Below are 13,365 nucleotides of genomic sequence, written 5' to 3' on the forward strand. Positions count from 1 at the left end.
GCCTGACAGCTCACTTTGACCGTTGCTTTTGATAGGTGCTTCTGACAGTTTTGATAGTTGAGTTTTGACAAGTCCAATGAACTTGACAGTAATGAGTTTACGAGCTTTTTATTGCACATTTAATACCAAATTTCAACAATTCCAAAGGGCACTGGACCTACCACAAATGGCGCCTGACCTCCGCCAAAGGCCACCACACCTCAGCACAATGGTGTTCTGGGACTAGGTTCAAAGGGGTACCTTACCTATCCTTAGGGTACCCCGGCTAACCAGACGAATCCACCCAAGTTCAAACCTGCTTATAATGGTCTCATCCACGTGCTTCAGGTTTCACACCCTGGGCCTAAAAAATCCCCCTACAGTGGAGGTGGCTGACGGGTTAAGTGTCCGGCTGCCTCTGTAAAATGCGGATGCGTGAACCCCAGCCTGACCCCACTCCCGCGCCCGCGGTAATCAGAGGTGCCGTGTTCAGGGGCGGGGCCTTGGATTTCAGGGCTTATCCGCCATTTTTGCCCCGGTGGAGAGGCACTCCGTCATGACGAAAATCCAGGCCCAAAACACCGCGTGAGGAAAGCGAGCTGAAGCGATGTCTCCCTTCAGTGTCATAGAGTCATTTATAGTTGAGGGGTTTAAGATGTTTAAAGGAATTGATAAAGTACCAAGAGAGAAACAATTTCCTCTGGCGGGGCGAGTTTGGAACAAGGAGTCATAACCTTAAATGAGAGCTGGGCTGTTCAGGGGGTGTTGCCAGGGAACACTTCTTCAGGCCATGGATAGTGGAAGTCTGGAACTTTCTCCCCCCCAAAAAGTTATCGAGGCTGGGCAGTCAATTGAAAAGGCTGTGGGCCAAGTGCTGGTAAATGGGATTAGGTAGGAAGGTAGGTCAGGTGTTTCTCACGTGTCGGTGCAGACTCGATGGGCTGAAGGGCCTCTTCTGCAACTCTGTGATTCTGTGAAAATCTCAAAACTGAAACTTATAGATTTTTGTTGGTTGAGGGTATTGATGGCTACAGAACCCAGGTGGGTATATGGTGTTGAGCTACAGATCAGCCATGGAATTGAATAGTGGAGCAGGCCTAAAGGGCTGAATGTCTTCCCCCTCTTCCCCATGCTCTATTAGTTTTTTTTTCAGTGGTAGCATGGTTGTTTCTAGGTCAATCTGTAGCAGGGGATGTCGATTTGCTCTTAGCCTTTACACAGTCAAAATCTATCTCTCAATTTTGTTTCACACTAATTTCAAGCCAGTGGTGCATGTCGCCACCGAGTGGTGATATCCATTTACTACATGGTTCATGGATTCACAGGTATAGCCTCGATAATAACTACCCCTCGCCCAAAGGCAATGGCACCTCGGGGAGGAGATGATATCAAGGCCAGGCCTACTTATTGACCTGGTGCATCTCCCTGTCTTAGGCACTAGGACGCCACTCCCTGTCTCATGGAATGTCCCGATGATCCCAGGCCGATACAAAATGGGGTAGAGACCCATGCCCATTTTTTGTATATTTTATATATTCAATTTACCTCAGAGCAATGCCGAGTTGACACTAGTTTCTAAGTGTTGCAACAGGTTTATTTACAATGCTTTAAAATGACCCTGCAATCCTAAAACGCCTGCACCCATGCTTACCCCAGTTTAGCTTCTAGGTCAGTCTGCAGTGTCTATTTACTTCAGCCCTGACTCAACGCCCAGGCTTAATCAATCAACCCCAGTGATTATAGATTAACATGATTGAACACACAACAATTAAATGCTACGTCTATGCCACAAACTCCACCTTTAATTCCTGTCATTAGCAGCCCTTGGTCTCAGGCTTGGCTCAGCTCTCAACCAGAGCTGAAGGTTCAGGTCCTACTCCGGACTCTTGAGCACCTGGCACTGACAGAATGCTGCACTGTTGGAGGTGCTGAGGCATGAGTATCAAGTGGGTGCAAAAGGTCACTTTGCACCACTCAGTGAAGAGTAGCGGGTGGTGTGTAATTAATTCACGTGTATCCCTCAACCAGCATCACTACCTGGCCGTTGCTGCTTGTGGGAGCTTGCTGTGCACAGATTGGCTGCAGTGTTTCCTGCTACAACAGTGACTGTACTTCAAAAATTTAACCACCAGCTCATCACTCACAGTAGTGAAATGTTATTTTTTTCTTCTTCTGTGAAGTGATTTGAATTGACTTGTGTTTCCTTCTTTTGCAGTCAGATATTGGCTTTGGGAAACTGGAGACTTATGTTAAACTGGACAAGCTGGGAGAGGTGAGATTGAACAATCGCCGAACTGACCTATAACTTTGCTCGCTCGCTTTCCATTTTCAGGTTGGGAAATTTCCTCGTTAATATCGATTTATTTTCAGATTAGCTTCTGGCTTTTTTCTGTTGTATGTTTCAATGATGTGTGGGGATTAAAAGCAGGGCAAGGCTTTTGGCGATAAGCATCCAGCAACAAGTTATCATTGTCCCAGCCCCATAGATATGGCAGTGGTCCTCCTGAGGATTAACTCTTTGAAGGACCTATCTGCGCAAGCAGGTGATCACTTACCCGTAGGGAAGTCTTGGGTCACTGTCACTGCCTTGAACAGAATGACTTGATTGACAGTTTAGTCAAAGTCCTGGGGCATAATCCTTGTTAAAACTGGTAACTATAACCGCATGAAGTAACATGGAACTACATGGATTCTCATATCGCCAGAATGAAAGGACTTAAAAGGGGTGGCGATTGGAACAGGGGTTCTTCAGAATTCGGCCAATCCTGGACCACCATTCCCCTCAAACTCAAAAGCTGAGTCACAATGAATTTTTCAGTAATTGGTCGTACAGTAAGGGTTACCTTAAATATATGTGTAATGATCTATATTAATAATTAGCATTGTACTGAATTCTTATTTGGTATCAATGACCAGAGTGCACAGATGTAAAATGTTTGACAAGGAACCAGAGGCGACATGAAGAAACATTGATTTACACAACAAGCGGTTGTGGCCTGAAATGCCTGGACTGGAGAATGATAGAAGCAGATTCAATAGTAACTTTCAAAAGAGAATTGGATAACTACTTGAGGGAAATAGTTTACAGGGCTATAGGGAAAGAGCAAGGGAGTGAGATCAATTGGATAGCTCTATCAAAGAGCTGGCAGCTGTATGATGGGCCAAATGGCCTCCTTCATGCTGTAGCATTCTGTGAAAGTCAATAAATGCCTTTGAAACTCTTGCTCTTGAAGAGTAACTTGTAAACTTGTAGGAACATCTGTGCCTAAACAGACCACTCTCCTGATCAATGAAGGCGTTATTTATCTGGTGTATCCCTAGGGATTTTGCTGACCTTCCTGGGATTGTGACAATCGGGTTATCACCCCTCACCACAGCCCTCCCGCCAGCTTGTGATCTGGCCTGGAGACTTGGAGAGGGACTTGCAGGCGGTGGTGTTCCCACATGCCAGCTGCCCCTCTCATTCCAGGTGGTAGAGGTCGCAGGGTTTGGAAGTGCCATTGAAGGCACTTTGTGGGTTGTTGCGGGGCGTCTTGTAGATGGTACGGTTGGATTTCAAAGCATCATAGAATGGCAGAACACAGAATGAGACCATTCAGCACATTGTGCAGGAGCTGGCTCTTTGAAAGAGCTATCCAATTAGTCCCACTCCTCTGCTCATTCCCTACATTTTTCCCATTCAAGTACTTACCCAGTTCTACTTTTGAAAGTTGTTATTGAATTTCCTTCCACCACCCTTTCAGGCAGCGCATTCCAGATCATAAAGACTCACCGTGTGAAAAGAAATTCCTCACCTTCCCTCGAGCTCTTTCACAAACCATCTTCAATCTGTCTCTTCTGGTGACTGACCCTACAATGGAAACATTTTCTTCTTATATGGTCTATAAAAATCCTTCATAATTTTACACGCCTCTCGTAAGTTTCCCCTTAACCTTCCCTGATCTAAGGAGAACGGTCCCAACTTCTCCAGTTTCTTCTCATGGTCGAAGTCTCTCCTCCCTGGTACCCTTCTGGCAAATATCTCTTCAGCCTTCTCTGCTCTAAAGAGAGTAACCATAATTTCTCCGCCTTCTTCGACATTTCTACATTGTTCTTTCAGGGAACCTACGCCACGGTGTTTAAGGGCAGAAGTAAATTAACAGAAAACTTGGTGGCACTGAAAGAAATCCGACTGGAACATGAAGAGGGGGCTCCTTGCACCGCAATACGAGAAGGTACGGTCCACTCCTTGAACGTGGCTCACACCTGTAGTAATAGCAACACTGCTGGGAGGCTGTGTGCACTGAGTTCATGCAACCCTGGGACAATCCTCAATTGGATAATGTTTATTCTTTCTTCCATGGGATGTGGGTGTCACTGGCTGGCCCCAGCATTTATTGCCCATCCCTAATTGCCCTTGAGAAGGTGGTGGTGAGCTGCCTCCTTGAACCGCTGCAGTCCATGTGGTGTAGGTACACCCACTCTGCTGTTAGGGAGGGAGTTCCAGGATTTTCACCCAATGACAGTGAAGGAACGACGATATATTTCCAAGTCAGGAGATGGTGAGTGGCCTGGAGGTTGTGACTCTGTAGGCAGCACTCTTGCCTCTGAGCGCCGGGGGTATGGTTTCGAATCCCACTCCAGAGACAAAAGTAAAAAATCCAGGTTGATACCCCCAGCGGAGTGCTGAGGGAGCTCTGCACTCTCAGAGGGACAGTACTGAGGGAGCGCTGAACTGTCAGAGGAACAGTACTGAGTGAGTGCTGCAGTGTCAGAGGAACAGTACGGAGGGGGCGTTGTACTGTCAGAGGAACAGTACTGAGGGAGTACTGCACTGTCAGAGGAACAGTACTGAGGGAGCACTGCACTGTCAGAGGGACAGTACTGTTAGAGGAACAGTACTGAGAGAGTACTACACTGTCAGAAGGACTGTACTGTCAGAGGAACAGTACTGAGGAAGTGCTGTACTATCAGAGGGACAGTACTGAGGGAACGCTGCACTGTCAGAGGGACAGTACTGAAGGAGCGCGGCACTCTCAGAGGAACAGTACTGAGGGAGCGCTGCACTGTCAGAGGGACGGTACTGAGTGAGTGCTGCACTGTCAGGGGAACAGTACTGAAGGAGCACTGCATTGTCAGAGGGGCAGTGCTGAGGAAGCATTGCACTGTCAGAGGGACAGTACTGAGAGAGCGCTGCACTGTCAGAGGGTCAGTACTGAGGGAGTGCTGCCCTGTCAGATGGACAATACTGAGGGAGTGCTGCACTGTCAGAGGAACAGTACTGAGGGAGCGCTGCACTGTCAGAGGGACAGTACGGAGGGAGCACTGTACTGTCAGAGGAACAGTACTGAGGGAGCACTGCACTGTCAGAGGAACAGTACTGAGGGAGCACTGCACTGTCAGAGGGGCAGTGCTGAGGAAGCGCTGCAGTGTCAGAGGGACAATACTGAGGGAGCGCTGCACTGTCAGAGGGACAGTACTGAGTGAGTGCTGCACTGTCAGAGGAACAGTACTGAGGGAGCACTGCACTGTCAGAGGGACAGTACTGTTAGAGGAACAGTACTGAGAGAGTACTACACTGTCAGAGGGACTGTACTGTCAGAGGAACAGTACTGAGGAAGTGCTGCACTGTCAGAGGGACGGTACTGAGGGAGCACTGCACTGTCAGAGGGACGGTACTGAGTGAGTGCTGCACTGTCAGGGGAACAGTACTGAAGGAGCACTGCATTGTCAGAGGGGCAGTGCTGAGAAAATATTGCACTGTCAGAGGGACAGTACTGAGAGAGTGCTGCACTGTCAGAGGGTCAGTACTGAGGGAGTGCTGCCCTGTCAGAGGGACAATACTGAAGGAGTGCTGCACTGTCAGAGGAACAGTACTGAGGGAGCGCTGCACTGTCAGAGGGACAGTAGGGAGGGATCGCTGCAGTGTCAGAGGAACAGTACTGAGGAAGCATTGCACTGTCAGAGGGACAGTACTGAGAGAGCGCTGCACTGTCAGAGGGACAGTACTGAGGGAGTGCTGCACTGTCAGAGGAACAGTACTGAGGGAGCGCTGCACTGTCAGAGGGACAGTACGGAGGGAGCGCTGCACTGTCAGAGGGACAGTACTGAGGGAGTGCTGCACTGTCAGAAAGACAGTACTGAGGGAGCGCTGCACTGTCAGAAAGACAGTACTGAGGGAGTGCTGCACTGTCAGAGGAACAGTACTGAGGGAGCGCTGTACTGTCAGAGGGGCAGTGCTGAAGAAGCGCTGCAGTGACAGAGGGACAGTACTGAGGAAGCGCTGCACTGTCAGAGAGACAGTACTGAGGGAGCGCTGCACTGTCAGAGGGACAGTACGGAGGGAGCGCTGCACTGTCAGAGGGACAGTACTGAGGGAGTGCTGCACTGTCAGAAAGACAGTACTGAGGGAGCGCTGCACTGTCAGAAAGACAGTACTGAGGGAGTGCTGCACTGTCAGAGGAACAGTACTGAGGGAGCGCTGTACTGTCAGAGGGGCAGTGCTGAAGAAGCGCTGCAGTGACAGAGGGACAGTACTGAGGGAGCTCTGCACTGTCAGAGGGACAGTACTGAGGGAGCGCTGCACTGTCAGAGGGACAGTACGGAGGGAGCGCTGCACTGTCAGAGGGACAGTACTGAGGGAGTGCTGCACTGTCAGAAAGACAGTACTGAGGGAGCGCTGCACTGTCAGAGGGACAGTACTGTTAGAGGAACAGTACTGAGAGAGTACTACACTGTCAGAGGGACTGTACTGTCAGAGGAACAGTACTGAGGAAGTGCTGCACTGTCAGAGGGACAGTACTGAGGGAGCGCTGTACTGTCAGAGGGACGGTACTGAGTGAGTGCTGCACTGTCAGGGGAACAGTACTGAAGGAGCACTGCATTGTCAGAGGGGCAGTGCTGAGGAAGCATTGCACTGTCAGAGGGACAGTACAGAGGGAGTGCTGCACTGTCAGAGGGACAGTACTGAGGGAGCGCTGCACTGTCAGAGGGACAGTACTGAGGGAGCACTGTACTGTCAGAGGAACAGTACAAAGGGAGCGTTGTACTGTCAGAGGGACAGTAGTGAGGGAGTGCTGCACTGTCAGAGGAACAGTACTGAGGGAGTGCTGCACTGTCAGAGGGACAGTACTGAGGGAGCGCTGAACTGTCAGAGGGACAATACTGAGGGAGTGCTGCACTGTCAGAGGGACAGTACTGAGAGAGCACTGCATTGTCAGAGGGGCAGTGCTAAGAAAGCGTTGCACAGTCAGAGGGACGGTACTGAGGGAGCCCTGCACAGTCAGAGGGACAGTACTGAGGGAGTGCTGCCCTGTCAGAGGGACAGTACTGAGGGAGCGCTGTACTGTCAGAGGAACAGTACTGAGGGAGCGCTGCACTGTCAGAGCGACAGTACTGAGGGAGCACTGCACTGTCAGAGGGACAGTACTGAGGGAGCGCTGCAGTGTCAGAGGGACAGTACTGAGGGAACACTGTACTGTCAGAGGAACAGTACTGAGGGAGCGCTGCACTGTTAGGGGAACAGTACTAAGGGAGTGCTGCACTGTCAGAGGGACTGTACTGTCAGAGGAACAGTACTGAGCGAGTGCTGCAGTATCAGAGGGCCAGTACTGAGGGAGCACTGTATTGTCAGAGGAACAGTAATTAGGGAGCGCTGCACTGTCAGAGGGATAGTACTGAGGGAGTGCTGTACTGTCAGAGGAACAGTACTGAGCGAGTGCTGCACTGTCAGAGGGACAGTACTGAGGGAGCACTGTACTGTCAGAGGAACAGTACATAGGGAGCGCTGCACTGTCAGAGGGACTGTACTGTCAGAGGAACAGTACTGAGCGAGTGCTGCAGTATCAGAGGGCCAGTACTGAGGGAGCACTGTATTGTCAGAGGAACAGTAATTAGGGAGCGCTGCACTGTCAGAGGGATAGTACTGAGGGAGTGCTGTACTGTCAGAGGAACAGTACTGAGCGAGTGCTGCACTGTCAGAGGGACAGTACTGAGGGAGCACTGTACTGTCAGAGGAACAGTACTTAGGGAGCGCTGCACTGTCAGAGGGACAGTACTGAGGGAGTGCTGCACTGTCAGGGAACAGTACTGAGGGAGCGCTGCACTGCCAGAGGGACAGTACTGAGGGAGTGCTGCACTGTCAGAGGAACAATTCTGAGGGAGCACTGTACTGTCAGAGTGACAGCACTGAGGGAGTGCTGCACTGTCAGAGGGACAGTATTGAGGGAGTACTGCACTGTCCGAGGAACAGTACTGAGGGAGTGCTGTACTGTCAGAGGAACAGTACTGAGGGAGCGCTGCACTGTCAGAGGGACAGTACTGAGGGAGCACTGTGCTGTTAGAGGGACAGCACTGAGGGAGTGCTACACTGTCAGAGGAACAGTACTGAGGGAGCTACACTGTCAGTGGGACAGTACTGAGGGAGTGCTACACTGTCAGCGGAACAGTACTGAGGGAGTGCTGCACTGTCAGAGGAACAGTACTGAGGTAGCACTGTACTCTCAGAGGAACAGTAGTTAGGGAGCGCTGCACTGTCGGAGGGATAGTACTGAGGGAGCACTGTGTTGTCAGAGGGACAGCACTGAGGGACTGCTGCACTGTCAGAGGGACAGTACTGAGGGAGTGCTGTACTGTCAGAGCAACAGTACTTAGGGAGCGCTGCACTGTCAGAGGGATAGTTCTGAGGGAGCACTGTGTTGTTGGAGGGACAGCACTGAGGGAGTGCTGCACTGTCAGGGGGACAGTACTGAGGGAGTGCTGCACTGTCAGAGGGACAGTACTGAGTGAGTGCTGCACTGTCAGAGGAACAGTACTGAGGGAGTGCTGTACTGTCAGAGGAACAGTACTTAGGGAGCGCTGCACTGTCAGAGGGACTGTACTGAGGGAGCACTGTGCTGTTAGAGGGACAGCACTGAGGGAGTGTTACACTGTCAGAGGAACAGTACTGAGGGAGCTACACTGTCAGAGGAACAGTACTGAGCGAGTGCTGCACTGTCAGAGGGACAGTACTGAGGGAGCACTGTACTGTCAGAGGAACAGTACATAGGGAGCGCTGCACTGTCAGAGGGACTGTACTGTCAGAGGAACAGTACTGAGCGAGTGCTGCAGTATCAGAGGGCCAGTACTGAGGGAGCACTGTATTGTCAGAGGAACAGTAATTAGGGAGCGCTGCACTGTCAGAGGGATAGTACTGAGGGAGTGCTGTACTGTCAGAGGAACAGTACTGAGCGAGTGCTGCACTGTCAGAGGGACAGTACTGAGGGAGCACTGTACTGTCAGAGGAACAGTACTTAGGGAGCGCTGCACTGTCAGAGGGACAGTACTGAGGGAGTGCTGCACTGTCAGGGAACAGTACTGAGGGAGCGCTGCACTGCCAGAGGGACAGTACTGAGGGAGTGCTGCACTGTCAGAGGAACAATTCTGAGGGAGCACTGTACTGTCAGAGTGACAGCACTGAGGGAGTGCTGCACTGTCAGAGGGACAGTATTGAGGGAGTACTGCACTGTCCGAGGAACAGTACTGAGGGAGTGCTGTACTGTCAGAGGAACAGTACTGAGGGAGCGCTGCACTGTCAGAGGGACAGTACTGAGGGAGCACTGTGCTGTTAGAGGGACAGCACTGAGGGAGTGCTACACTGTCAGAGGAACAGTACTGAGGGAGCTACACTGTCAGTGGGACAGTACTGAGGGAGTGCTACACTGTCAGCGGAACAGTACTGAGGGAGTGCTGCACTGTCAGAGGAACAGTACTGAGGTAGCACTGTACTCTCAGAGGAACAGTAGTTAGGGAGCGCTGCACTGTCGGAGGGATAGTACTGAGGGAGCACTGTGTTGTCAGAGGGACAGCACTGAGGGACTGCTGCACTGTCAGAGGGACAGTACTGAGGGAGTGCTGTACTGTCAGAGCAACAGTACTTAGGGAGCGCTGCACTGTCAGAGGGATAGTTCTGAGGGAGCACTGTGTTGTTGGAGGGACAGCACTGAGGGAGTGCTGCACTGTCAGGGGGACAGTACTGAGGGAGTGCTGCACTGTCAGAGGGACAGTACTGAGTGAGTGCTGCACTGTCAGAGGAACAGTACTGAGGGAGTGCTGTACTGTCAGAGGAACAGTACTTAGGGAGCGCTGCACTGTCAGAGGGACTGTACTGAGGGAGCACTGTGCTGTTAGAGGGACAGCACTGAGGGAGTGTTACACTGTCAGAGGAACAGTACTGAGGGAGCTACACTGTCAGTGGGACAGTACTGAGGGAGTGCTACACTGTCAGAGGAACAGTACTGAGGGAGTGCTGCACTGTCAGAGGACCAGTTCTGAGGGAGCACTGTGCTGTCAGAGGGACAGCACTGAGGGAGTGCTGCACTGTCAGAGGGACAGTACTGAGGGAGTGCTGCACTGTCAGAGGGACAGTACTGAGGGATCACTGTGCTGTCAGAGGGACAGCACTGAGGGAGTGCTACACTGTCAGAGGAACAGTACTGAGGGAGCACTGTACTCTCAGAGGAACAGTAGTTAGGGAGCGCTGCACTGTCAGAGGAACAGTACTGAGGGAGCTACACTGTCAGTTGTACAGTACTGCTGGATTGCTGCACTGTTTGAAGTGCTGTCCTTGAGATGAGATGCTAAACTGATGGCCTGGCTGTTCTCATGGGTCGAGATAAGTGGCACTGTTTTGATGAAGTGCAGGTGAATTCTCCCAGGTGCCCTGGCCAATATTCATCCCTCTATCAACATCATTAAAGAGGACAATCAGGTCATTCTCACTTATTTGTGGGAACTTGCTCTGCACAAAAAGGCTGTTGCGATTCCTACTTTAGAACAGTTCAAAAAACAATTCACCCATGGTGGGGCACTGCTCTGCAGAACCCAGATGTGGCCTGGTATCTCACCTGGGGTCTGGATGGATGTGTGCTACCTGGGCAGGCTATTGTACCATGGAGAGCATCACAGCTGAGTCTGATTCTGCTCCTATCGCAACAAATATAAACACGCTCTTCCCACTGGGGACACGGAGCTGTGACCAGGAGTGAGAACCTCAGCTGATTTTTCCTTCTGGTTCAGGAAGACCCTTAGCCACGTTAATCAGCACAGACCAATGATGCCCCCTGCAACCTTCCGGGTCTCTGTGACTCTGGGCTTAGCATTCAGCCATGGGACTAACTTTCTTTTTGTGCGTCAAGTGTGAAAGGAATTTTGCACCATTTTTATCAGTCAGCAGATGGCAGTGTTGCTCCACATAAATCATGCAACAATACTAACTTGCATTTATGTATGAGCCTATTTAACGCAGGAAGACGCCCTCAAGGAACTTCACAAGAAACATCAGGGACAAAATGGACACCAAGCCAAGTAAAAGGAATCGGAGGAGCATCGAGCTTCATTTTGGAGCTCATTTTAAGGAGCCTCTTAAGGAAAGAGGTGGAAAGGTTTTGGGAGGACGTTCCAGGTGGTGGAGGCTGAAGGCACGACAGGTGGAGAAGGAGGGACAGTGTGGAGTAGGCAGGAGTTGGAGGAGTGGAGAGCCTGAGAGGGGGGGGAAGGGGGGTGGGGAGTGGTGGGGGGGGGGGGGGGGGGGGGGTGGCGGTGCGGCAGCTCGGAATCAAGATGGGGCAAAGTCACGACGGGATGAACTTTAAAGCTGAGTCGAATGGAAAGCGGAAGCTAATGCAGAGCAGGGAGGGCAGGGAGGTTGGGTAAATGACAGAGGGTCCATGGACTTAGAGGGGAAATAAGCTCAAAACTAACCTGTGGAGACAGGACTTCATGAGCAAGTGGTCAACTATGTGGCAGGTTTGGGGGGGCGGGGGGTGGTGGGGGTGGTCGGGGTGGGGGTGGGGGGTGAACGGGTGCACATTTATGGTTCACAGAGGCAACTACACATGTTAAAGTGCCGCTGCCTAAATCAGACCTGATTTTAGCTAGTGGAGTGTCTAAAACATGACTTGTGCACTTAGGAGAAGATCTAAAACTGCCGAAATTCTTTGGCGAAATAGGATACCTTTATGGAGAGGTAAGGTATCCTTTGGATATGGTCCTTTGGGAGAATCCAGTTGCCCTTTGGGGGAGGTAGGGTGATCTTTGGGATTGCTATTGCTAAAATTAGACTTGAATGTGCATAAAAAGTGCATAAAACTCATTGGAACTCTCAAGAAAACTGCCAAGAGAGCTGTCAAGCTGTCAAGGCATTTAAATGTCCTGCCCTTTAAAATCTTAGGAAAAAACTTTCCACAGTGTTAAAAAAAATCAGTGCTTGCAATTTCACTCTGTCCTGAGGACTAACCTGAGGACTATCATTACAGGGTTAGTGCTGCATGACTGATTTCACAACCTATCTTTATCACAGTGGGGTGCCTGTCAGTTCACAGTTTGATTGATGTTGCTATTAACTCTTTGAAGTGTCACTATGGGCATAAATACTTGTTTTCGTAAGGGATTAAAGGAAGTTTAATATCGTGAATGAGTTTTTATTAATGAGTGATTTTTTTTTGAAATAGTGGATTTATCAATATACACTTAAGGGGTTTATTTAATCACAGCATGGACTCTGATGTCTGCTCATAGTGGATACTGGGTGAGTTGGTATGGTAGGTCTAAGGGCAAAGGGTGGTGCGTGAAGGGCCATGGGTTGGCATGAAGTTGGCTTGGGGCGTAAAGGACCATGGTGGGGCGGGGTGGAGTGCATGGGTTAGCAAGGATAGGGCATGGAGAGTGTGTAAGGGACTTGAGGGGTGAGGGCTGTTTTTTTTGTTTTATTCATTTGTTTACATCTTTGACAAAGTGTCGGAGCACTGAGGCAGACCCTTGCCCAGCCTACCTCCGCACCTGGCAGCCCCTGAGCTCTTTCCAGGGTCACCCACCATGATTCCTATTTTCACCCCACCCGCCGGACCAAAAAGCGAAACTTCCAGGGCACTTCTTCCCAGGCCGGGTTTGGGGAGCCAGGAATTATCCCGATTCTGGACTCCTCACCTGGGAGCCAAAATTCAGGTTTTTGTGAGTGTGTGTGTGAGACTGCCTGTACGTGAGTCTTTGTGTATGTGAGGTGTGAGACTCTGGGGGTGGGGGGGAGGTGTAGCTGTGAGAGTGTCTGTGCGCGTGTGTTTGTGTGTGAGACTGTCCATGTGCAGGAGTGAATGAGTGTGTGTGTGTGAGAGTGTCTCTGCCTGTGTTTTTGTGTGTGTATGAAAGAGTGTCTCTGCCTGTGTTTGTGTGTGTGTGAGAGTGTCTCTGCCTGTGTGTGTGTGTGTGTGTGTGTGTGTGTGTGTGTGTGTGTGTGTGTGAGAGAGTGTCTCTGCGTGTGTTTGTGTGTGTGTGTGTGTGTGTGTGTGAGTGTCTGTGTGTGTGTAAGAGAGTGTCTCTGCATGTGTTTGTCTGTGTGTTTGTGTATGAGAGAGTTTCTCTGTGTGTGTATGT

At 50.7% G+C, this 13,365-nt stretch overlaps 1 protein-coding gene across 1 annotated transcript in view; it reads left to right on the plus strand.

Moving 5' to 3' along the window:
- Positions 1–13,365, plus strand: part of LOC121282090 (cyclin-dependent kinase 18-like) — a 159,256-nt gene that overhangs the window by 50,107 nt on the left and 95,784 nt on the right. The window contains exons 5-6 of the mRNA XM_041195549.1: positions 2,195–2,251; positions 4,079–4,193. Of these exons, the coding sequence (XP_041051483.1) occupies positions 2,195–2,251; positions 4,079–4,193 (172 nt within the window). The remainder of the gene's footprint in view (positions 1–2,194; positions 2,252–4,078; positions 4,194–13,365) is intronic.

This window comes from Carcharodon carcharias, chromosome 9, assembly GCF_017639515.1.
Source record: "Carcharodon carcharias isolate sCarCar2 chromosome 9, sCarCar2.pri, whole genome shotgun sequence".
NCBI lineage: Eukaryota > Metazoa > Chordata > Chondrichthyes > Lamniformes > Lamnidae > Carcharodon > Carcharodon carcharias.